This window comes from Myotis nattereri (assembly GCF_964212035.1).
Source record: "Myotis nattereri genome assembly, chromosome: X".
Lineage (NCBI taxonomy): Eukaryota > Metazoa > Chordata > Mammalia > Chiroptera > Vespertilionidae > Myotis > Myotis nattereri.
The window spans coordinates 147,808,306-147,833,949 of NC_138078.1; the positions used below are offsets into that span (position 1 = coordinate 147,808,306).

Genomic DNA, 25,644 nt, shown 5'->3' on the forward strand with positions numbered 1-25,644 from the left:
TAGGCTGACGCTCTATCCATTGAGCCAAACCAGCTAGGGCAGGGCTGTTTTATTTTATTTTTAATATATTTTTATTGATTTCAGAGAGGAAAGGAGAGGGAGAGAGCGATAGAAGCATCAATGATGAGAGAGGATCATTGATTGGCTGCCTCCTGCAGACCTCCTACTGGGGATCGATCCCACAACCTGAGCATTTGCCCTTGACTGGAATTGAACCCGGGATCCTTCAGTCCCAGACCAATGGTCTATCCGCTGAGCGAAACCAGCTAGGGCATAAATTTATGTTTTAAAAATATGTACACCTATACCAAAACATAAAAATAGATATAGATGTGTGTACACATGAATTAGAATACACACGTACATTTCATAGCTCTGTACACTGAATGGGCCTAGAAACAATTACACTTTAGTAGCAATGAGGGCTGGAAAAAATGTGTCTGGAGCATCTTGTAGTGACAGAAAAAAAATGATATGGGCAAGTCAAAGGGACACAGAACTCAATTTGAAGGAACTCCCACTGGCCAAATCTGGGACAATTTGAGGGTCAAAGGAAATAATTATAGTGACTGATTATAATTCATTGAATAAAATAAGAATATGAGTGTACAGACATAAATACATACATAAATGGGGAAAAAGAGAAAGCTCTTCCTTACAGTAAAACAGCAACTAATAAATATCAAAGGAATGTTGGTGTTAGGCAATCATCAACCAATGCTAAAGCTCATGGCTCAAAAATTTTATAGAGAGGTAATGATAAAGCAAATTTGGCACAATGTAAACAATGGACGGAACTGGGTAAAGTGTACATGAAATTTCTTTGTACCATTCTTGCTTTACGTTTAAAATTATATCAAAATTAAGTTCCCTCTCCCCTGAAAAATAAATAAAATAGTGAGTGTCCTAGTATTGACATGTTGCTGCTAACCATACTATTTCTTTATTTCCCAAATAAAAACTACTGTTGGCTAGCGGGGGGTTGCAGAGAGGGGCCAGAAAGCACAAGAGATGCTTTTTTTTCAAAAACTGATTTTAAAGAGAGGAAGGGAGAGAGCCATCAATTCCTTGTTCCACCCATTCATGCATTTATTGGTTGATTCTCTTGTGTACCCTGAACAGGGATCCAACCGGAAACAGTTGTTCCACCCATTCATGCATTCATTGGTTAATTCTTTTGTGTCCCTTGACCAGGGATCCAACCGGCAACCTTGGAGTATGGGAATGACGCTCTAAAAAGAGCTCCCCGACCAGGGCCCAGAAGAGGGGCTTATAATGCACTTTAATACTTAAATTTGAATATTCCTGGTGTTTCGCCATCCTGTTTTTGTTTCTGTTTTGTTTTGGTTTTTAAATAAACCGTTTTCGTTTGATTCACTGATATTCTCGGGTATTTTAAATTTATTGGTAGTGAGGTCTTTTACTTAACAGGATGTACATCATCACGTTAAGAAAATCAACGTCAAATCTAAAAAAAGAAAGAAAGAAATAAAAGAAAAAGGACAAGGGCTTCACAGGCGGCGGGATTCCCCTTTCGAGTCACCGGGGGGAGGGTGGGAACAAGACGAGGCAGTGCTTCCGCTTTCATTTCTCAGGTTATTAAGTCAACCATTCTCATTAAAGGAGAACCGTGGAAGGGTGATTTTCTGTCGGCAAAAACTTCCTTCCCGACGAGTCCACCCATGACACAGGGAGGCCATAGTGTCACATCAAAAAAGATATTCTATGAGAGCTCGAACGCTAGACCAGATGACCTAGAGCCTGGTAAAACATTAAATTACAATTAATCAGACCTGTCCGTTTCATTCTTTTCTCTCCGTCTCCAAAACGCTGAACTTCCGGAATCGATTCCTCCCCCTCAATTCCTGGCCAGTGGTTTGGTCCCACCCTCATTATGACAGTAGAAGGAGCTGCGTCTGCGCATTGAGCTGTTGGGGGGGGGAGGGGGGAGGAACATGGCGCAAGCTCTGTCCGAGGAGGAGTTTCAACGGATGCAGGTGCCGCTCACCGGGGAAAAGACCACCGGGCTGGTCTATTGGGGGCGGAGTAGAGAGAGATCAGGCCACAGGCTCTGAGATGGGGTTGGTTGGGATGGACCTTGAGTCTAAGGGGTTGGTCCGGAGAAGGGAAACTGAGGCTCTGAGTGGTGAGGCTATTGAATTCCGAGATACTATTGGGCTCTAAGGGGTTGAATTCTGTGAGCTCTATGGGCAGAGGAGAGAGTCCTAGAGTGGGGGATTCGTTACTCAGACTTGGAGGAGATGAGACCTTTGGCCTGTGTGGGAGGACACCACGGGTGGATGATGATAACGTTAGGGTTCGAGGGAAGGAGATCCTGAGAGGGAGAAACCATTTTGTCTAGAGAGGAAGGAAGTGGGCGTTGGGTCATTTACGTCATAATGGGGGGAGCCCTTGAGAGGGCCATAACATAACCCGCTGGGAGGTGGACATTTTTGTGGGAGATACCATTATGCCAGGGGGTTGGGGAAAGACCCCACATGTTATTGTTCCTGGGAAGGGGAGATCCTGTGTGTGGTGCTGGTAGTGGATCCCAAGAGGGGGCAGGTACCATTGGATGATTAGGGGTAATTACGCCTGGGGTAAAGAAGTCCCTGAATGAGTAATACCATTAATTCATGTTAGAGAGAGGACCAAAGGAATGATATCTTGGACCACAAGAAGTGGAGATCACTGAGCTTTGGGGAAGTACCCTAACTGGGTACTGTAACCACTTGATTATTTTTTTTGGAGGGGAGAGGCTCTGAGATGGGCTGAAAGGCCAGAGTGGGCCTTTGCTGAGAGAGTTCTGTACTGGGAAAGACCATTGGGTTGAGGGGGGTGACTCTAAAAGTGGAAAACCCTGAGTAGGGTCCTGTGGGAGGAGAGGAGGAACTCTGAGGGAGGACAGGTCTTTGAATGAGGGAAACCAGTCATCCCTGTGTGAAGGACCCTGAGGGTGGAAGGTTGAGGTCATTGGACCATGAAAGGATTCTTACCCAGAATCCCCTGTAACTTGTGCAGGGGATTCTGGGTAAGAGCAATCCAACTGGCCCACCCAAAGCCTTGTGGGGGAAAATCTCTGAAGGCTGTAGGGCCATCCCATTGGATAATGACTGGGGAGATCTTGAGGGGGGTGGGGAACCTTGAGTGGGGAAGATTGATTTCATTAGGAGATGAGTGAGGGAAAAAATCATTGGGCTCTGATGGATAGGAATTCCAGGTGGGTGCCAAGGGTGTACCAATTGGATTAGACTGTGGGAGACAGATCACTGGGTCAGGGAGAGGACAGAGGCAGGAAAGATTCTGCAGAGGCCACTCCCTCTGACCTTTAGCACAGAACCAGGTGGGTGGAGGCTGGTGCATGGGAGGGAAAGATCCTGGTGCAGTAAGGGAGACTGGTTCTGGGAAAAACTGGCATTAGGGCCCTACAAGGTTGGTAGGTAGCTGAATGCTGTTTGACATGGTTCATACTTTACTTTCCCTCAATTCTTGAAAGGGGACTGGACATATTTTGAAAGCCTTTGAGGGTTGGGACCCTGACAAGCCCTTTTTTACTCAGTAAAATTGGTCAAGAGACTACCAGGCCCTCTCCCCTTGGGAAAGAGGAAAGAAGGCAAGCCCCTGCCCCCTGCTCTGGCCAAGAGGATAGATACCCTCACTCCTGACAGAAAGACAGTCAGAACAATTTTTAGTGTGTGACAAGGTCAGCCAGGAGAAGGGAGGAGGAGGAACTTTATCCTATGGGCATGGAGAGCCATGGAAAACACATAAGCAAGAGCCTGACTAGATCAGTGCATAGTGAATTGAAAGAGATGGAAGCAGCAGGGAGATAAAGAGGTTCAGCTGGCTGTGATTATAAATAGAACTGGAGAAAGTGGGGTAGGGGCTGAGAATCTGGAAGCTTTTTTAGGATGCAGGATGCACAGGTCTTAAGGAGCAACTAAAAAGGCACAAGGAGGGCAGCAGGGTCTATGGGGCTCATGGGATTGGTACCCTCATGGTGAGGTTAGGGGCATATTCCTGACCAAACCATTTCCCTTCTCTGTTTCCCCACTCAAGGCTCAGCTTCTGGAACTCCGAACAAACAACTACCAGCTTTCAGATGAACTACGCAAGAATGGTGTTGGTGAGCCAGAGGGTCTCAGAGGGGGGTGGCTTGGGGGACAGAGGCTAAGGGAGAACACCTCAGAGGCCTGGTGGGAAGACCTTTCAGCTCCTGGCCACTGACTGTGGCTGAGACACCCTGCTTTACCCACACCAGAACTCACCAGTCTTCGACAGAAGGTCGCCTACCTGGATAAGGAGTTCAACAAAGCTCAGAAGGTAGCTCCCTCCACCACTCACCCACCCATGCTTCCCTGTAGCCATCTGACTCATTCATCGCTCCAGTGAGCCCCTCTGTGAACCAAATCTAATGTTACACGCTATCATTAGTCATTCAACAAATTCTCATGAAATCTCTTTAGTTTGCTAATTTCATCTAATCCTGCTTAATTTATCGATTAATTTTAATTTACTCTTAATTCATTTTTAATTTCAATTACATACTTATTCTCATTCACAAACACTTAACTAAAGAGTCAAATCTAGTGGTAAATCTGCTTTGAATCTTCCTCCTCCCCTCCACTCTCCTGCCTTTTGCTCATACTTTCCATCCTTGTTCTGGTCCTGTTGGTAAAGTGCGACTGGACCTACCATCTCCAGGCCTCTGAAGATGAGATAGCATATACGCTATTGTGGCCCCTCAAGGCATTCAAGGCCCTCCTCTGTCTCTTTCTTCACTGCTATGTGTCTATGCATACCACATTGTTATACATAATGTGTGCTCCAGAAATACATGTTAGATGAAGGAGTACAGAATGCAGAAAGTCGGAAAGCTGGGCTTTTCTTTGGTAGGGTGCTGATTTCCCTACCTGACAATGCCCTCAGCTGCTCAGCAGTGGAACAGCAGTTTTCCTGCTGCATGACAGGGATCCACATAGACCTGTTTGGACAGATGTAGCAATACAGCCACAATGTCTGAGCCTGGAGACCCAACCCATGAAGGGTTAAATACTAAGACCCACGAACAGCCTCAAGAGCTTACTAAGAGAGGAAAGGATGTAAGCAGGATGCCACTCACTGCATCATTCTTGTAGGCTGCAAATTGTCATGCAAGCTACCATCCCCCAACCCCTGTTGACATTGTCCCCCCTTGACACTTGTCCCTCCTTGTTTACCTTTTCTCTCTCCCCCCCCTCACCTTTAGGCACTGAGCAAGAGCAAGAAAGCTCAGGTAAGGGAACCCATGATGGGTGAATGTGTCTGGGGGACTGTCTTAGCAGGGATATTGCTGTATGCTGGGATCTCCTAGTACTGGCCTTTCTCTGTGTATACACTTGCATCCATGACTATCATTTCACTGCCATATGTTACTGTGTCTGTCTTTGTTTACCTGTCTTCATTCATCTTTCACCCTGTGCTTCTCTCTGTGAGTCTTTCCTTCTCCCTTTCTTTTTATCCTTCTCTCTGTCTTCATTTCCTCTCTCTCTGACTCTTGTTTCTCTCCCCAACCTTCTCTTTGTCTCTCCCCCACCTGTACCTATCTCTGCCATCATTTCTCTTTTCTTTATCTCTCTTTCTGACTTCTTGTTTCTCTCTCTCCCATTCCTCTCTCTTCCTCACACATTTCTTTCCCTGACTCTCTCTGTCCTCTCTCTCTGTTCTGTGCTCCTCTTGGTCTGTCTGATCTTATCTCTCTGTTTTCCTACCTTTTCTTTTTTTCCTTTCTCTCTCTCCATCTCTCTCTTTTCTCCTATCTATACCCTTCCCTATCTCTCTCTACCTCCCCCTCCCCTATTTCTACCTACCTCTCCCTTTCCTCCCACACTTTTTGACTCATGTCTCTCTCTCTCCCTCCCTATTTTTCCTTCTCTCTACCCCTTATACCTGTCTGTCTCCCTCCCTGTCTCCTCTTTTATCTCTCCTGGCATCTCTTTCTCCCTGTATCTCTTGATTTCACCTGTCTCATTCTCTGTACTCTATTTTCTCCCCACCCATGTCATTTTCTTCCTCTCTCTGTTCCTTTGCCCTACCTCCACATCCTTTCTGCCCCTGTCGGAGACCTGGTCCTTGTCTGCCACTGCAGGAAGTCGAGGGGCTGCTAAGTGAAAATGAAATGCTGCAAGCAAAGCTGCACAGCCAAGAGGAGGACTTCCGCTTGCAGAACAGCACACTTATGGCTGAGTTCAGCAAGGTGCCTGGGATAGCCGAGGGGGGGGTCTGAGGGGTTGGAGCCACTTGGACTGAAGCTGCAAGGCAGCTGAGGGCTGTTGAACAGGGGCTGGCCCTGGATCACTGTCCATGGTGCTGAAACAAGTCCTAACTTTCTGTTTGGGGGGCAATGGTTTGACAGATGGGGCTACCTACTGGGCTGTGATTAGAAGACTCCAAGCCCTGAGGTCAACTGTTTCCTGACCAAGTCGTTCCTTTTCTCTGAGTTTCAATCTCCTTGTGTATGTTTTGGGGCTGATGCTATGGAACCCCAGAATGTTGGTGGGTAAAGTTCTTATGTTTAACATAGGCTGGACAGATATTCAAGCTACTTCCCTTTTTTCTTCCTGACATGAGCCTGGTGTTCTAGTTCTACATAATTCATCCTGGGTTGGATAATTCTATCTCCTCAGCGATTTTACTGTCCTGGCTACATCTAAACTTACTAGGCAGTTACAGACATTATATTTTGTTCCTTGTCTCTATTCTGTATTTCTGCTCAATGATTGTCTAAGTTTTTAGTGTGTTTTAAGGAAAAATATATCATGACAACAAAATGGCATTTCCAAGGCTCCACATGAGACTGTAGTGCTTAAGACCTTAAAAAACAAAAACACACACCAACCTGTAAGCAGGTACAATTCCAGGAGAGGCGACTTAGCAAGGAGTAGTTAAGAGCCAGGAGGCCTAGATTAAACTCTTGGCTTCCCTTTTACTAACTGCAACCTTGAGCATGACACTTGATCTGCCTGTTTGTTGCCTGGCTCCCAAATGGTTAAAATGGAAATGATGATAATGACAGTACCTACCCTGCAGGGCTTTTGTGAGGACTGAATGGGTAAATGTCTGTAAAGTACTTAGAACACAGCCTTGCACATTGGGGCAGAGGCAGGTGTTCCTCCATAAATCCAGCTCATGTTCCCCAGCACCTACTCTGGGCTAGGCCCTGGACCAGGTAGAGAACCTCCTCCACACTTTTCCTCCTGGGAACTGGAAGTGCTCACAGAGACACCTATATTCCAGGCTTGCCTCTCGTCACTTATTTGCCAAGATATTTCAGCTCAGTTGTTACTTCAACAAATCATTATTTAGCATCTGCTGTGTGCTCTGTGTTATGGAAATAGTTGTGAGAGGCACAAAATGGTCCCCATTCTTACATTCTGGGGGTAGGATGGGGAGCTTACATTCTGGGGGTAAGATTATAACATAGTAAATAAATAATAGTAGTACTGATAGCTGACAGTTATATAGTGTTTACTGTATACCAGGTCCTGTTTGATGTGCTTTACTAGTATTCCTATTTAACAGATGAGGAAAACTGAGCCCCAGAGAGAGGAAGCAATTTGTCCTAAGGTCACACAGCTAATAAATGGCAGAGTAGAAATTCACATTCAAGCAGTCTGGTTTCAGAATCTGTGTTTTAACCCCATATTACCAAAGAAAATTTAATTGTCAATTAGAATTTATGATCCAGAATTTTTCAGAGCCTTAAGAAATTAAAAACATTAGTTAAATTTAGGTGTGATCAGTGCAGATAAGAAAGAATGAAGAGAGTACTGTGCTAGAGAGTATTGGAATTTCAAAAAGGTACAAAAAGATACAGAGAGTATTGGAATTTCTGTGTTAGGGGATACCACTTGAAAGGTGACATTTGATCAGAGCACTGAAGGATACAAGCCAGTCGTGAAGAACTGGATTAAAGGAATAATGTTCTGGGTAGAAAGTATCCCAGGCAATGGGGGCACTGTAGGAGGCAGCCAATCAATGGTTCTCTGTCATTATTGATGTTTCTATCTCTCCCTTTTCCTTCTTCTCTGAAATCAATAAAAATATATAAAAAGAAAGTATCCCGGGCAATAAAATCAAAATTCTCTGTGGGTCTCAGTATTCTCATCTGAAAATGGGACACAGGATCTTGTCAGGTCAGCTGTGAGAAATGTATTTTAGTCAGGAGTTAAGGAGCTGGCTTAGTTTTTTTGCATTGTACACCTCTCCAAGACCAAGGGCTGACGATATGGGGCTATGGGCAGTGCTGGCCCCGGAAATGCCCTAAAAGCTGTCTGTGGTGCCTAGGCTCCCAGACACAGACCCTACCACAGAAGAGGGATGGCTGTGGGGCTCTCCGTGATGCAGACATCTTGGACCAGCAACTTCCAGAGGAGCCTGAGGTCTTGGATTACGACTGTGAGGCTGGAGTGGGCAAGCAGAAAATTGTTCTCAGTATTCTCAGACTTCTGTGGCTGCCACTTAACAGATGTGTGAATTTGAAAGTCATTTAACATCTGTGCCTCAGTGTTCTTATCTGTGAAGTGGGGATAATGAAAATGAGAGCATTACCTCGCAGGAGTGTTATGGGAATGAAATGAATTCTAAAGTAAGTGCATGGGCCAAGTGCTTTTATATTTCTGCAAATATTCTGATTCTCTGCCTTTCCACCACCTCGTTCTTCCTCTGCTCAGCTCTGCAGCCAGATGGAACATCTGGAGCTGGAGAACCAGCAATTGAAGGATGAGGCTTCCAAAGCAGGGGCTGCCCAGGCCGGGAGCGTTGTGGATGGGGAGCTGCTGAGACTGCAGGCGGAAAATACAGCCTTGCAGAAGAATGTGGCAGGTATGTGGAAGCCCTCACATCCCCAGGAGGTGGAAAGGCTTCAGAATCAAGCTTGGCCCTGACATGGACCCCAGTGTATGACTTTGGACAAGCCATTTCACCTCTCTGAGCCAAAGCTTCCTCATTTACAAAGTGTGTGTAGTGATGTCTATCCCATGGGCAACTGTAGTAGAGATAAGAGGTGGTACATTTCTGAGTTTTCTGAGTTTAGTTCAGTGCCTAATACCTACCAGATTTTACAGATTAGCAAATAGAGCGTCAGAAAGGAGATGTTTGCTAAACAGAGAAGGGGAATGAAGGAATGGTGGGGAGATTCTAAACCTAGATTGTCAGTGGGGCCTGAGAACAAAGCTGAGAGGAAGCTTGATAGAATGTGGAAGGGTTCTGATATGTGGATTTTTGGAGAGCAGCTGGGGATTGTGGGGTTGTGGGTGGTAGTTTGGTGACCAGGAGGGAGACTGTAGAATGTGGCCAGGGATCAGGAGTTCATAGGAAATTTCAGCTCTAAGTAGGCAGTGGAAGATTGTGAGCATGACCTTGGAGGGCTATGGGCAGGGCTTGGGAAACAAACTTGGTCTAATTTGATCATAAACAGGATTTCAGTAGTTGGTGGGGCTTAAAAGATTTGTGATTTGTGTGGATGGGGCTGAACCTTTGTTTTGTAGGCTTGTGGTCTTTGGGGCAGAGTCTCTGCTACCTGAGGGGTCAAAGCTCGATTCACCCTCTATTTGACACATAGCAAGGGTCTTCGAAGATCACCTTATGCATCATATATCTCTGTTCTACCCACTAGCTCTGCAGGAGCGCTATGGGAAAGAGGCTGGGAAGTCCACAGTTGCCATTGAAGGCCAAGGGGACCAGCTAGAGAACCAAACCCCCACCGTCTTGTCTCCCATGCCACTGGCAGAGGTGGAGCTGAAGTGGGAAATGGAGAAGGAGGAGAAAAAATTGCTCTGGGAGCAACTACAAGGCTTGGAGGTGAGTTTGGGTTTGTTGGGGTTGGGATGCCAGGCGGTGGGCAGATGCCCTAGCTCTGCTCATGACCCCATGGAGATGGTTGTGACATCACAGTCTCATGGGTGGATATATTTGGGAGGCAGGAGGGCAGGGGAAAGCACAAGCCTAACCTCCCCCTTGCTTATGACAGCCCCCTCCTTTTTCCTTCCCTGTAGAGTTCAAAGCAAGCCGAAACATCCAGGCTACAGGAAGAACTTGCTAAGGTAGGACTGCCAAGCTTTCCCTGGCCCTTGCCTGATCTCCTTTCCTACCTGCCATGCTTCCCCGAGCAAGAGAAAAGCTGGCTTAGTACGATCTCATAGCCTCAGTTTTGTTGTCTGTGAAACAGACTCTAGCATTAAGTCTCAGAGTTGCTTTCATTATGGAGTGGGCTAATGTAGTCCCACTATGTCTTGTACATGGTGGGCCCCATTCCTTTATTCTGTGTCCTCCCAGCTCTGCCTGGTCATCCAACTATCCATCAGTCTATCCATCCATCCATCCATCCAAGAACTTATAGACTGCAGGCTCTTATCTTAGGAGTTGGAGACCCAGTGTTGTGTAATGCAATCATGATCCTGCTTTCCAGGCCTTCCAACCTAGCCATTCTATTATGTAGCCATTGATCAATATGTTGGGGATGTAAATGCAGAGAGATCATATTTTTGCTGCTGACCATCTGGGCAACCAAATGACTGAACCCTTCTGAGACTCAGTTTCCATGAGATAACATAAGTAAATTCAGCTTCCAAAAAGAACTTAGTAAGAAGTATCTGTAAATGTTCAGTATATTTTTGTCTTTACTAATATTATGGTTGTTATCACTTGTTTGTATCCCCTTCCCCACCCTAGCTCTCAGAGAAACTGAAAAAGAAGCAAGAAAGGTAAATTTCTTTTTTCCAGAAGTGGGGGAAAGGATTTGGTGGGACTAGGGAGGACTGACTTATGGCACTGACTCAACTATGTCTGTCTGTATGTGTCCAGTTTTTGCCGTCTACAGACAGAGAAGGAGACACTATTCAATGATAGCCGGTAACTACTAAGGTTGGAGGTATTGGTGGACAACAGGGACAGTGCCCACCAGAATTAACTGGGTCAGAGTTGGGAGATTGGTCCTTAGATCATGGTCAACGTACCCCTTCCCGTCACCCTTAGGAACAAGATTGAGGAATTACAACAGCGGAAGGAAGCTGATCTCAAAGCTCAGTTGGCTAGAAATCAGAAGCTGCAGCAGGAGCTCGATGCTGCCAATCAGGTGAGGGGCTGGGTTCTGAGGTCGCTAGGATAGGGACCAGGGCTGGGAGGCCAGGGAGCTCTGGTTCTAGGGAGACTAGTTGGAAAGTCTAAAATTTCTTGTGTTAGAAATATAGGGACTGGCTGGGTCCCGGGCCTTCCAAGAGCTAGGAAAATGGGAACTAAGGAGCCTCAAGAGCCCTTGGAGTTGGGCTAGGAGTCCACATGAAGCAGAGGTCTCACAGGACTGAGGACTTGTGGCTATATGCCACAAGTTTGGATGAATCTGCAACTGGGGAGTTGGAGACAGGAGTCTGGAGAAATCTGTGATCACGGAACTAAGACCAGGAGTTGGAGTGAGTCTGAACTCCCTGGAGGTTGGATGACTTTGAGATCTATGTGGGCTGGGTAGGTACAAGACTTTCAAGTGTGAGACTATTGTGCCTGGAGACTGAGTGCATTTGAGACCCTCAGAGTATTGGGTCTGAAGCACCTAGGAAGTTGGGTCATGTAGGCTGGGTGGTCCTGAGATCTTGTGGACTATGAATAGAAAACTGGTGAGGGTGAGACATCCAGCGACTAGAGCAAAAGTCTAGTTGGGTCTGAGGGTTGGGCTTGGGTGACTTTAAAACCTCCAGGCTTCCCCCTAGAGTAGGTGAGTCAGAAGTCCTATGGATTGGGGAATATGGTAGCTTGTGGGTCTAAGGCTACTAGAAGCTGGGGACAGAAGTCTGGGTAAAGCTGGGTCTTCAGTTAGCTAGGTCTAAAGATTCCCAGAGACTGGGGACCAGAGTGGCAGATGGTGGGTGGGATTTTTGGTCTGAGACCTCACTAGGAGCTGAAAACTAGGAGACTTTATGAGTGTGAGTGAGCCCTCTAGAGTCTGGGGCTATGATTTTGGGTGGATCTTAGACTCTTGGGAGGTAGAATATGGGGGTTGAGTATATCTGAAACCCTTTGAGGTTGGAGTCTGGAATCTGGGTGAAGCTCTAGTCCTTGAGGGCTGACTGTGTTTGAGAATTGGGGGGCCTCCAAACTGGAATCTGGGTGAATGTGAGACCTTTCACAGATGGGGCCTTTCACAGAGTGAGTTTGAAATCACCAGGAGCCTAGGTGTTTTCTGAGGTGCTTAGAACTGGGATATAGGGGTGTCTGAGGCCTCTGGGGGTAATGACCTAGAGTCTGGGTGAACCTGAGATCTCTGATGGCTGGGTATTTTGAGATGCCTAAATGCTGGGAACATGCTTTCAGGTGGTCAAAAAGGGAGTCTGTGTAGTTCTGTATATCCCAGAGGAGGCTGAGATCTAGAATGGCCTCCCCTGATCTGGTCCCCACAGAGCCTGGCAGAGCTAAGAGATCAGCGACAGGGGGAACGGCTGGAACACGCAGCAGCTCTGCGAGCCCTACAGGATCAGGTACATCATACTGGTGGGCTCAGCGAGATGGGGGCAAGGGTGGGGCAGTACAAGTGGGTATTGTACAGGCAGGCAAGGCCCCAGGGCTTCTGCTTTTCCTAGTTGTGGTTCTTCTCTGTGTGTGTGTGTGTGTGTGTGTGTGTGTGTGTGTGTGTGTGTTCCGTGTCTTTTCTTGCCTGTCCTCCTATTCTGGACCCACTCTCACCTGTTGTGGGCGTGGGACCAGGTGTCCATCAAGAGTGCGGATGCAAAGGAACAAGTAAAAAGACTTTTGGCTGAGAAAAGGGCCTTGAGGATTAACCTGGCTGCCCTGGAGCAGGTACAGGACAGTTGGGAGCCCTCGCTGATCCCTTCCCAGTTCCCCATCTCCCTCTGCTTCTGATTCATGTTGGGGCAGTGTAGTCCTGACTTCATGCAGTTCTTCCACCTCTGTTTCTGTTTCATTCTCAGCTTCTTTCTGTTGGCTTCCCGCCCTCTTCTCTCTCGCCATCTATCCCTACTACTCTTGCATTCTAGTTTCTCTCCAGCACAGTACAAGAAAGGGACTAGTCTCAAGTGTACACTCTGAATCATGTCTATCTATCTATCTATCTATCTATCTATCTATCATTTATCTATCTATCGCCATATAGCCACCACCCAGATCAAGACAGAGCATTTCTGTTTTTTTCTTTTTCATTTTTTGGACACAGAGTATTTCTGCACTCCAGAGATCCCTTCTGCCCTTCTCAATCTATATACTTCCTCCAAAGTAACCACTCCTCTGACCCCTAGCAACATAGATTAGTTGTGTTTGCCCTTTAACTTTATGTAAATGGAATTATACACCCATTTTTTTTGTGTCTGGCTTCCATCTTGCAGCATTATATCTGTGAGATTTATTCATATGTGGCACTGGTTTGTTCCTTTATCTCTGTGTACTATCCCATTGTATGAATATGCCACGTTAATCCATTCCCCTGTTGATCTTTCTCCCGCTGTTTTTCTCTTTGAAAGTCTTCCTCTCCTGGCTCTCTTTCCTCTTCCCTCCCTGTTTCCTTGGAACTGGGAGGCTCACACCCTGTGACCGGCCCCCAAAGGCACGTTTTAATCCATTTCCCATCACCACTACTTTCTTTAGATCCAAACAGCAAAGACCCAAGAGCTGAATATGCTCCGGGAACAGACTGCTCAGCTGACATCTGAGTTGCAGCTGCGGCAGACTGAGTATGAGCACCTCATGGGACAGAAAGATGACCTCAACTCCCAGCTTCAGGTGACACCTCTGGCCATAACCTGTCTTCTCCTAGTTCCCCTTTGCTGGCTTAGTGGAATTTGCAATGAGGTGCAGTGGGAAGACTGTGCAGTTAGGAAGACCTGGTTTCCAGTGTGGCTCTCTTAACGTATTAGCACATGTGTGTTCTAGGCCAAGTTGTTTCCCTTCTCTGAGACTAAACATCTTCAGTTAGTTAGGAAAGCCATTCTGATTCCATAATAGACAGTAGAACAATAGTGGTTTCTACTGAATAAGATAGAAGTTTAGTTCTCTCTCATGTAAGAATCTAGGTAGGAAGGCAGCAGGGATGGGACAATGGCTTCATATATATATATATATTCCTTTATTGAAAGGAAGGGAGAAGGAGAGAGAGATAGAAACATCAATGATGAGAGAGAATCATTGTTCAGCTGCCTCCTGCACGCCCCCTACTGGGGATGGAGCCCGCAACCCAGGCATGTGCCCTTGGCCGGAATCGAACCTGGGACCCTTCAGTCCGCAGGCTGACGCTTTATCCACTAAGCCAAGCCGGCTAGGGCGGGACAATGGCTTCTGATCCATCACTAATGACCCAGGTTCTGTCTACATTGCTATTCTGCCATCTTCGACAAAAGACTATCTTGGCCTCCAAGATGCTTGCTCAAGCTCACCTGCCATCATGTTTGTATTTCATCTGAAAGGAAGGAGAAAAGGCAGAAGGACCCAGCATATACTCACCACTTTTAATTCTGTGGCTGCACCTCATTATGAGGGAGGCAGGGAAACATCAACTAGACCACATGTGCCCAACCACAAAGTCTGTTGTTAGGGAAGTAAGGGAGAATGAATACTGGAAAGCAGCTAGCAGTCTGTCCTGTTTCTCATGTAGAAATGCAGAGGACAATGTTCACTTTACAGGGTTTAGGGAGAGGTTCTACTGAAAGTGTCTACCTCTTAGGGGCTCTTTATCAAACACGCCCTTTGTCCCACATTAGGAGTCATTACGGGCCAATAGTCGGCTGCTGGAACAACTTCAAGAAATCAGTCAGGAGAAGGAACAGTTGACCCAGGAACTACAGGATGCTCGGAAGGTGGGCACCTCTGGGAAGACTGCAAGAGGAGGGATTAGCCTGGTTCACGGGGATGGGGCAGGTGATGTGGCCCAACTCATGGGGAAAGGAAGGGATGGAAAGTGACCAGTTCCATGAGGATGGGTGAGTAACAGCCAGTTCTGTGGGGCTGGAGGAGAGGTGGAGTTTGGCTTGTTCCTTGGGCCCGAGGAAAGGGTAGTGGGCCTTCTTAGGGAGGATGTTGACTGACATCCTCCTGCTCCACCTTCCTGGTTCCCAGAGTGCTGAGAAGAGGAAGGCCATGCTGGATGAGCTAGCAATAGAGACGCTGCAGGAGAAGTCCCAGCACAAGGAAGAGCTAGGAGCTGTCCGACTTCGGCATGAGAAGGAGGTGCTGGGGGTGCGTGCCCGTTATGAGCGCGAGCTCCGTGAGCTGCATGAGGACAAGAAGCGGCAGGAGGAGGAGCTCCGTGCCCAGATCCGAGAGGAGAAGGTGAGTGGGTAGATGATGCACATCCACCTTTCAGATAGGAGGAACACAGCACTGCTGATGGTGTGGGTGAGGTGCCCACTCCTCCACCTACCTGGCCCATGACAGTCTGTCCTCTCCCAGGCCCGCACTCGGGAACTGGAGAGTCTCCAGCAGACAGTGGAAGAGCTTCAAGCTCAGGTACACTCTATGGATGGAGCCAAGGGCTGGTTTGAACGGCGCCTGAAGGAGGCTGAGGTGAGTTGGGGCCTGGTGAATGAGGCACAGGGTCTGGTCAGGGTACATGAGAAACCAGGGAACAAGGAGTGGTCAGGCCTTGGAACTTTCTGAGATTCCCTGGCTCACTAGCACAGCCTAGTGGAGAGTATCAGGCAATGGCCATCAATAAGGCAGAATGTTGTCCTAGCTGGTTTGGCTCAGTGGATAGAGTGTCGGCCTAAAGACTGAAGGGTCCCAGGTTCAATTCTGGTCAAGGGCACATGCCTGGGTTGCGGGCTTGATCCCCAGTAGGGGGCGTGCAGGAGGCAGCTGATTAATGATTCTCGCTCATCATTGATGTTTCTATCTCTCCCTCTCCTTTCCTTTCTGAAATCAATAAAATATATATTAAAAAAAAGAATAGCCTAACCAGTTTGGCTCAGTAGATAGAGCGTCGGCCTGTGGACTGAAGGATCCTAGGTTCGATTCCGGTCAAGGGCATGTACCTTGGTTGCGGGCACGTCCCCAGTGGGGAATGTGCAGGAGGCCGCTGATCGGTGTTTCTCTCTCATTGATGTTTCTGACTCTCTATCCCTCTCCCTTCCTCTCTGTAAAAAATCAAAAAATATATTTTTTAAAAAGAATAGAAATATATTTTAAAAAACATAGGGCAGAATGTCAGATCTGCACATTTGAAAAGGCACCCTTTTCTGAAATCATACTTCTGTCAGGAAATTATTGTAATATACTCATTTTGTTCAAACAAAAGCTTTTACTGCCGTTTTCTGGCAAACTCATCATAATGCATGAGCAGCAGTGTCACAGAGCCGGGAGGAGCAAAAATGCTGGAGCCAGTCATTTGCCTGGGATTGAGTCCGGGCCGGGCCACTTTCTAGATGTGTGACCTTGGCCAAGTTTTCTGACTTCTTTGTGGCCTGTATTCATCATCAGTAAAAAAGGGATAACAATAACACCTACTAAGTATTCTGGGGAGTATGTAAAATGAGTTAACATATGTAAAATCCTTCCAACATTCTTGGCTTGCAATAATGCTGTGTTGTGTGTGTGTGTGTGTGTGTGTGTGTGATTTCAGAGAGAGGAAGGGAGAGGGAGAAAGGGATAGAAACAATAGTGATGAGAACCATAGATTGGCTGGCTCCTGCATGCCCCCTAGTGGGAATCTAGCCCATAACCCGGGCATGTGCACTGACTGGGAATCGAACTGTGTCCTCCTGGTTCATGGGTCCATGCTCAACCACTGAACCACACCGGCCGGGCTTATTAAATAAAATGTAAATGCAAATGTCAGTCTTGGATGTGAACAGTACAGCTCTAGACGTGACACTTCTGTGTACTGCCTAGAGGCACACAGTGTTCCCTGCAGGAGTGTCTTTTCTGTGTATCTGGGGCTCCCTGCTGTAGTCCCTCACAGGTGTCACTGGGTGTGATGGCCTCTGGAGTTCACAGCCAGACCTGGGACTTGTCTTGTAGGAATCCCTGCAGCAGCAGCAGCAGGAACAAGAGGACGCCCTGAAGCAGTGTCAGGAGCAGCACGCCAAGGAGCTGAAGGTGCCTATTGCATGGTGGCATTCCTCTCCGGGGAGGGAGAGGCTCTGGGACTGTCTCCCAAGTTGAGGCCTGAGCTGCTCTCTGCTTTACAGAACAAGGAAGAGGAACTACAGGGTGTTCTGGATCAGCTCCAGCAGGCCCAGGAGGAGCGTGACTCCCACCTGAAGACCATCAGCAACCTGAAGCAGGTCGCTGTTTCCTCTATGGTCCCCAGATGCACCCCAGGCCGCAGCTTGCAGTCATGGGGCAGGGAGGGAGCACAGTGCATGCAGCCCTTCCGGCACGACCAGCCATACTTTCTCTGTCACGCAGGAGGTGAAGGACACCGTGGATGGACAGCGCATCCTGGAGAAGAAGGGCAGTGCCGCGGTATGACGGGGAGGTGTCCCAGCACAGCCCCTCCTGCTGTGCATCCCCCCCCCGGTGGCCCTGCTGGGCCTCAACCCCATCTTTCCCCCTGTTCCCCCAAAGCTCAAGGACCTCAAGAGGCAGCTGCACCTGGAGAGGAAACGGGCGGATAAGCTGCAGGAGCGGCTGCAGGACATTCTCACAAACAGCAAGAACCGTTCCGGTAAGGGATGCACACCTCGGGAGGCTGAGGCCAGGGCGGCAGGGCTTGGGCCTGAAGGCCAAGCTGCTTCTCATACCTCACTCTTGAACTTGGTCTGTTTTCCTTCTTCTCTGTGCCTGCCTCTCTGTGTTTACCTTTCTCTGCATTATCTCTTTCTGTAGTCTCCATCTCTCTCTTTGCTGTATCTCTTCTCTGTTTCTGTCTCTCTGCCTCCTCATGTCATCTCTCTGTATCTGCCTTTCTCTCTGCTTTCTTTTTCTAGTTCTCTCCTTTCCTCCTCCTGCCTTTTTCTTTTTTGTCTCCCTTTATCTCTTTGTCTCTCTCTGTCTGTCTATATCTCTATCACCCTGCTTCCCCCACATGTGTACTCCCGCACCTCATCCAGTGTCTCTAAATCACTTATATGCATCCTCTCATCTATAAATATGGACAGTCCGGCCAGCGTGGCTCAGAGGTTGAGCAATGACCTATGAACCAAGAGGCGGTTCTATTCCCAGTCAGGGCACATGCCCAGATTGCAGGTTGCAGGCTTGATCCGCAGTGGGGGGCGTGCAGGAGACAGCCGATATATGATTCCTTGTCATCATTGATGTTTCTATCTCTCTCTCCCTCTCCTTTCCTCTCTGAAATCAATAAAAATGTATGTTATGTATGTATGTATAAATATGGACTGAGCCTCCAAGCCCATGATCAGGGTCCCTGGTAGGAAAGCCTGCAAGTCTTGGTCCTCCAGGAACTCCAAGCTGAGCTAAGGGGATAGGGGGACAGACTCACAATCAGACAGCAACACTGTGGTGTGATCATTATGCAGCTAAAGTCAATGTTATTTCTGCCACTTAAGCCAGAAGATGCATCAACAAAAAAGAAACAATTTGAGTTGCTTTGGACTTTTTTTTTTTTAAAGAAAGAAATGGCCTATAAATATGCTTAAATAAATAAATAAGATGCATTGATAGCTCTGGTGCAGCTCCCATATCACAGGCTTGGAGAAAACTGGCTCCCTGTCCCGTCACAGCCATCCTGCTCTTGCTGGAGATGCTGGGGGTATGGCGTCAGCCCCTCCATCCTGATACCTCGTAGCAGCTGCAGGCTGGAGGCCTAAGCACAGTGGCCCTGTTTTCAGTGACGCAGCAAAAATGAGTGTCTCTCACACTAAATCAATGTCTCTCCTAGACACTCTGTCTCCTGAAGTAACCTCTTTTTATAGAAGAGGAGTTTGCTTTCTGTTTTGTTACAGATTAATGTATGAATCAACAAACATTCTGGGCGTGTGCTATGCATTCTCCTTGTTTGTTAGATGGAATTCAGACTTAGATGCCTGGCTACGGGAATTCTCTCCATCATTTCCTCTGTTTCTGCTCTGATTCGTGTCCTTATCCAGAGTCTCTGCCTCTGTCATCTGCTCCAGCTTGCTGTCAGGTTTTCTCTCTGCATGTGGGTGTTCCCCTGTGCCCCCTCCAGCTGTCTGTACCCTGAGTCTGAGTGCGCATGCCACTTTTATGCCTGTGCCGCATCATCAACTTTCTCCCCATTTTTAAAAATATATATATTTTTTATTTCAGAGAGAGAGGGAGAGAGAGACAGAAACATCAATGATGAGAGACAATCATGGATCGGCTGCCTCCTGCACGCCCCACACTGGGGATCGAGCCTGCAACCCAGGCATGTGCCCTGCCCGGAAATCGAACTCTGATCTCCTGGTTCATAGGTCGACACTTAGGGCTTTCTCCCCATTTCTTCACCTTTGTTTCTGGTGTGCGTGGCTTTGCCAAGAGAGGCAACTCCCTTTTCTGATTCTGCCTCTCCTTATCTTTCTGTCTGCCTGAGTATCTTTTTGCCTTTTTCCATCTCATCAAATCGATTTCTGCCTCTTCCTGCCAGTCGCTGCCCTGGGGACCTGGGGGATTGGAGCTCAGGTTTCTCTTCCCTCTCTGCCCAGGCCTCGAGGAGCTGGTTCTCTCAGAAATGAACTCACCAAGCCGGACCCAGACTGGGGACAGCAGTAGTGTCTCCTCCTTCAGTTACCGAGAGATCTTGCGTGAGAAGGAGAGCTCGACCATTCCAGCCCGGGTAAGGGGCAAGGAAGAGCCTACAGCTCCAGCTGCTCCTACCCAAATTCTGGGGCCCTCCTTTTCCCTTCACTGCAACCACCTCTTACTCTGGGCCCAGCACATCCATTTCCTTGTCAACCTTTCCCCAAGTTCACTAACTTCGATTCAGATTTATAAGTAGGGAACAGGCAAATTATTCTCTTTAAGACCCTCTGTTTCATCTTCTGTGAGTTAATGCTGCCTTTCCTGGTGCCGTTAACATAAGTGGTTCATAGTAGGTGCATCATCGATGCAGCAAGTCCCTTTTTCCTATTCATAATTATCACGTTATTGTTGTCTCTTATGTCAGCTTCCTTGCCAGCTACTTTTATTTGGAAATAATTTTTTATCATTCCATATGTGTACGATAGAAAAAAATTTAAAACACACAAGCAATTATTTTATTAAATATATTTTATTGATTTCAGAGAGGAAGGAAAAAGGAGAGAAACATCAATGATGAGAATCATTGATTGGCTGCCTCCTTCGTGTCCCCTACTGGGAAATAAGCCTGCAACCCAGACATGTGTCCTGATGGGGATTCGAACCGTGACCTCCTAATTCATAGGTCAATGCTCAACCACTGAGCCACACCAGCTGGGCACAAGCAATATTTTAAAAAATAAATCCAAAGCAATCTTCACCCAGAGATCACCACTATAAATCCTTAGTTCATACCCTTCCAGGCCTCTTTCTCTCTCTCTTTTTTTTTTTAAAGCCTAAATGAGATTATAAGTAACCTGTTTTTGTTCAGCTGGTCTCTAACCCTCCCAATTTGGTCAATTTTTCATCTCATCTAATATTTTGACCTGAATCAGATTTCTCTAGTTGGCTCCAAAACGTCCTTTATTGCTGGTGTTCTATAAACCAGCATTTTGTTTCAGAGCATATGTTGCATCTGGTTGCTTTATGTGCCTTAAGTCTCTTGAATTTCGTCTGGTCCCTTTTTATGATGCCAACCCGTAGAAGAGACCAGCCCAGTTGACCTGCAGAAAGTGTTCTGCCTTTTGGATGTTCCTGCTGGCTTTGTGGTGATAGCATTCCGCTGGTTCCTCTCTCCCTTGGTGGTCCTGAATTTAGGTCACATGTGCTGCAGGTTCTCCCTTCACGCTCTCCATCAGGCTATGATGAGTCTCCCCTTTAGGTAGAGGAGCATTCAGAGTCTCTGAGTGTGCTGAGGTTTACCTGCAGCCCTGGGTGCAGAAACCACCCCCCCCACCCCCATCCCTGGGCTTGTTTCTCATTCTCAGCCCTGTTCCTGTCTGGGGCGCGGCACTGAGCCCAGACTGTTCTCTCCCCTCCTTTGCCTTGCAGTCCTTATCCAGCAGCCCTCAGGCCCAGGCCCCGAGACCAGCAGAACTGTCAGATGAGGAAGTGGCTGAGCTCTTTCAGCGCCTGGCAGAAACACAGCAGGAGAAATGGATGCTAGAGGAGAAGGTGCTGTCTGCCTGCTTGTCCCTACATGGCCAGGAGGCTGGGACAGGGCGGTTGATGTTTGGCCGGCCCCTCCTCATGTGGGAACATGCACAGTCCAGGGGCTGAGGTGGGCGGGGTCCACCCCACAGGTGAAGCACCTGGAGGTGAGCAGCGCCTCTATGGCAGAGGACCTCTGCAGGAAGAGCGCCATCATTGAGACCTATGTCATGGACAGCCGGATCGGTCAGTGCCCCCTCCCCAGCCCTCACCACTCACCCAGCCTTTCACCTGCTCTCTCCTTCCCCACTGTCCAGTGCTGAGGCTTCTCTCCTCTCCTCTTGGAACCAAGCAAAGTCACTAACAAGACCACAGCCGGCGGAGGGGAGAGCAGGGCAGGACCCATACCTGTGTGTTTTTCTTTCTGTTCCCTTATCTTAGCTCCTCCCTCTTCTCCGGGTCTCTGTCATCTCTCCACTCTCCTTTCTCTAGTGTGTCTCTGCCCTTTTTCTCCTTTCTTCTCCCTGTGTCTCTTGCTCTTCTCTCTCCCCCTTCTCCCTTCTTTGTGCCCCATTCCCCCTTCATCTTGTCACACTGTTCCTGTCTATATTGTTCCATCTCCAGAAATTTTCTTTCTCTGTATGTGTATCCCTTTGGGTCCTTATCTCTTCCTCACCTTTCTCCTCCTTTTCTCCTCTTCCTCCCCTCTCCTGTCTCCTCTTCCTCCTCCTCCCCCGCCTTGTTTCTTTTGTTCCTTTCTTTCAAACCTTCTTCTCTCCTGTTTTTTTCTTATGAATCGGAATAATACCGACTGACGTGCCGAGAGCGAACTGTGCTCTATGCTTCACAGGTAGTCATATACATTTTCCAGCTCCATGACTTAGTTATTATCCCCATTTCTCAGGGCTGTGCAGTTAGTGACAGCCAGGGTTCACGTGGCTGAGCCTCTGCCCCCTATATGGTATGGCTTGCCCCCCCCTCCCCGTTCTCTGTTTCCCTCTTTTCTGCTCTGGCCATTTCTCCTCTCGCTCTGCTGAGGGGGTGGCTCTCAGCCTGGGCCCTTGCAGATGTGTCCGTGGCAGCAGGCCACACAGACCGCAGCGGGCTGGGCAGTGTCCTGAGAGACCTAGTGAAGCCAGGTGACGAGAACCTTCGGGAGATGAACAAGAAGCTACAGAACATGTTGGAGGAGCAGCTCACCAAGAATATGCATCTGCATAAGGCGAGTGTGGCCTACAGCCTGCCCATCTGTCCATGCAGGCATCCAACTCCCTAGGTCATCTGCCATACAGCCCCTAGGTCAGGGGTCCTCAAACTATGGCCCGTGGGCCACATGCAAATACAAATATTGTATTTGTTCCCGTTTTGTTTTTTTACTTCAAAATATGTGCAGTGTGCATAGGAATTTGTTCATAGTTTTTTTTAAAACTATAGTCCGGCCTCCAACGGTCTGAGGGACAGTGAACTGGCCCCGTTTAAAAAGTTTGAGGACCCTTGCCCTAGGTCATCTGCCAGCCTCCCCCCACATCCACCAACCATTCCTTCATCATCATCTTTGCATTCTCCATTCAACTTGTTATTGTCAGTTTATTTGTTCACTCTTCCCTCTGTCCTTGCATCCATTCACTCATCCATTCATACCAATCAATTTAACTCTCCCATCGATACCTCTGCTATTAGTTCATCTGCTTCCCATTCATCTAATCATCAGCCCCATGTCTTTCCACCCATTTCCTGACTTCCTGCTCTTTCTTGCCTGCTCATCAGTCACCCCTTATCTTAGCTTTTACCCACACACCCAGCAACCTGCCTGCCTACCTATTGTCCTCCATATGTCCTTTGAATAGTTCATTTGTCCTGTTTGATTTCCGTGGATCCCCCATGTGTCTACCTACACGTCCACTTGCCCATCCTACCACCAAATATTTACTCCATCTCTGGGCAAGTCAAAAGGAATGCAGACCTGGCACCTGCTTCTGAGAAGCAAACTCATCATTTACTAAAAAGAAGGTGGCCAGGGTGGGGGTTATATCCTCTAGCACACCATGCACAGCAGGCGATCCACTCCCATATCCATACCCCAGCTCCAGAGCTTCCACACCCTCACACATCCACCTTTCCTGAGCCCAGCCCACTGCTGGGGGCCCTGTGAACTTCTCCAAACACCTTTTTGTCCCAGGCATTGCTTAATGAGGTAAGAAGGAAGACAGCCCAGGCTTCCCCTGCCACCTTCTCTGGCCCCTGATGGCTTGTTTGTTTCTTAGGACATGGAAGTTCTATCCCAGGAAATTGTGCGGCTCAGCAAGGAGTGCGTGGGGTCTCCTGAGCCAGACCTACAACCAGGAGAATCCAGCTAAAGACCTACAGGCTGCCTCCACTCCCACCCCCCTCTCCCCTCCCCCTGAACACTATTCATTTGGGCTAAAGTGGGGAAATGGGGGCTGGCACCAAAATCAAATAGGTTGGGACACTGGACATTAAAGGGGATGGAGGCCTGATGGCTGGTTGTTAGTGACCCTGTCTTAGGACAGTGGTCCCTGGGGCATGAGGACCCTGAGGGGAGTGTCAGGGGTTCCCCGGGGGATTTGCCTTCATCTCTGCATGAGTTCTCCCTCCCAGAGACCAACTGTTTTTTATTTTATTTTTAATTTATGTCTGGAAGCCTGGCTACTCTGCATTTGGGATTGGGGATGTTGGGTGGGGTGTGGTCCATGTTCAACATTCTAGAAACATGTGTGTGTGTGTGTGTGTGTGCGCGTGCGTATGGTGTGTGTGTGTGTGTGTGTGTAAAGGTTGTGCAGCCAAAATACCATCTGGCCAGACGGGCCCATGCACCGACTGTCTGCTCTCATTCTTTCCAACCAGTAGGAAGGATATACTGGGAGGGGGGGGTGAGGTTACACCACTAGAATCGGGGGGAAGTCTCTGGCCACAACTTTACTCTCCTTCCCCCACCCTCACCCAGCCTGTCTCCAGTTACTGTGGACTAGCCCCTCAAACTGAGTGGAACAGAAATATCTGCAGATATATATGTGAATAGATGTGTATGGCATGTAGGTCTGGATTAGACAGATGGGAGGATGGGTAAGTAGATGAACTGATGGATAAATAAGTAGAAGATTGGATGATGGATAGACTGGGAAGTTAATGGACAGATGGATAAATAGGTGATTGGATGAATAAATGGATTGGTAGGTGAATAGGTAGAGGATGGGCAGGTGGGGATTGTAAGTGGACAGATGGATGGCTAGGGGAATATCTGGATGGACGAGTGGGCAGATCGATGAATGAGCTAATGAACGGGAAGAGAAAGTAGATGAATAAATAATGGGGGGAGCGGGGGATTACATATGGGTAGTTTGGTGAATCATTAGGTAGTTGGAGTAAATATACAAATGGGTGGGTGGGTGGAGGGATGGAGAAATGGACAGATCAGGAGTGTGATGAGCTAGGAAGTGGAGGTAAATTGAAAGGCTAAAATTGGCCCTGCATTACTGCTCCCCAGCACACCACACCTTGAATTACTAAAAAGGAGGCCTCTCTGTGCCATGCCCTGTGCATCCCCTTCCACATCACTCCATTAGTGGTCCCAACAACACTGTTGAGTTGGGGTAACTCCACCTGACAGCTGAGAAAACAATGCAAGTCACTTGCTCAAGGACACAGCAAGTCAGCAAAGCTGGGGTTTGAACCCATCCTGCCAGAGGCACGAGTGCTCTTGCCACAGCAGCAGAGCCCTCTAAGGGAGGAGGCGTGATCTGAGGCTCCTGGATGTGGACAGACGGACACTGCCCCTCAGGGTGGGCCTGCCTGGGAAAGAAGCTGGTATGGGGTGGGACTTCACACTTGTCCCCATCTGCACTCTTCCCTTTCCCCCTCCCCCACCATGTGACATTCAAAACCAGGAGGATGGTGCTCCCGTCCCAGCAGTCTTGGTTACAGTTGGCTTTAACCCATGCCCCCCCACAGCAGCTTTGGGGGTCTGGCGATCTAGAGAAATGCCCCCCACCAGTCCTCCATCCACACCTTCTCCAGCCTTGGGGGGCAGGGAGGGGACAGCGCTGCATCATTCCCCGTGGCACTCCGCTCTAAGGCCATTAACAGACGCCTCCCCATCGATCGCATCTGCTAAGTGCTGCTGATTCAGACGGGTGGGGGTGGGGTCCCCTAGGGGCAGGGGGGGTAGGAGCGGGGCAGGGAGAGGGGGAGTCCAGGAAGGAGGTGGGGAGAACTGGCAAAGCTCCCTACCACCCCCATTTTCCAGATGACGCGACTGAGGCCCAACCAGCTTTATAGGAGGCGGAGTCTCCCCAGGGTCCCTCTCAGGCGGTCCTAGGGGAGGGGGCTCTGGGAGCCACGAGGCCCCTCCCTGCCTCGCCATCTCCCGGCAAGCTCAGAGGGGCGGGGAGAGAGAGCCAGAGGAGGAGGAGAACTCGGGCAGCTCTGCAGAGGGGGGCAGGAGCTCCGGTGTTTGGTACCCCCAGCCCCTCCGCTGTTGCCGTT

General features: G+C 48.4%; 1 protein-coding gene across 3 annotated transcripts; it reads left to right on the forward strand.

Moving 5' to 3' along the window:
* The first annotated feature begins 1,930 nt into the window (after positions 1-1,930).
* On the forward strand, positions 1,931-23,807 carry GRIPAP1 (GRIP1 associated protein 1). 3 transcript variants are annotated; one of them, XM_081081509.1, is made up of 26 exons: positions 1,931-1,997; positions 4,060-4,126; positions 4,262-4,323; positions 5,249-5,275; positions 6,128-6,235; positions 8,712-8,862; positions 9,656-9,840; positions 10,035-10,082; positions 10,711-10,742; positions 10,843-10,890; positions 11,014-11,113; positions 12,429-12,506; positions 12,733-12,825; positions 13,627-13,761; positions 14,736-14,831; positions 15,091-15,303; positions 15,424-15,537; positions 16,990-17,067; positions 17,160-17,255; positions 17,380-17,436; positions 17,539-17,638; positions 19,578-19,708; positions 21,043-21,165; positions 21,294-21,387; positions 22,209-22,363; positions 23,406-23,807. In XM_081081509.1, exons 1-26 carry the CDS (start codon positions 1,956-1,958, stop codon positions 23,496-23,498), a joined length of 2,526 nt encoding a protein of 841 aa, XP_080937635.1. In that variant the 5' UTR covers positions 1,931-1,955; the 3' UTR covers positions 23,499-23,807. The 3 variants fall into 3 exon arrangements, with proteins under 3 accessions (XP_080937635.1, XP_080937633.1, XP_080937634.1); XM_081081507.1 differs by lacking the exon at positions 12,733-12,825 and having other exon boundaries at positions 1,934-1,997; XM_081081508.1 differs by lacking the exon at positions 12,733-12,825 and having other exon boundaries at positions 1,934-1,997; positions 8,720-8,862.
* The last annotated feature ends 1,837 nt before the right edge of the window (positions 23,808-25,644 follow it).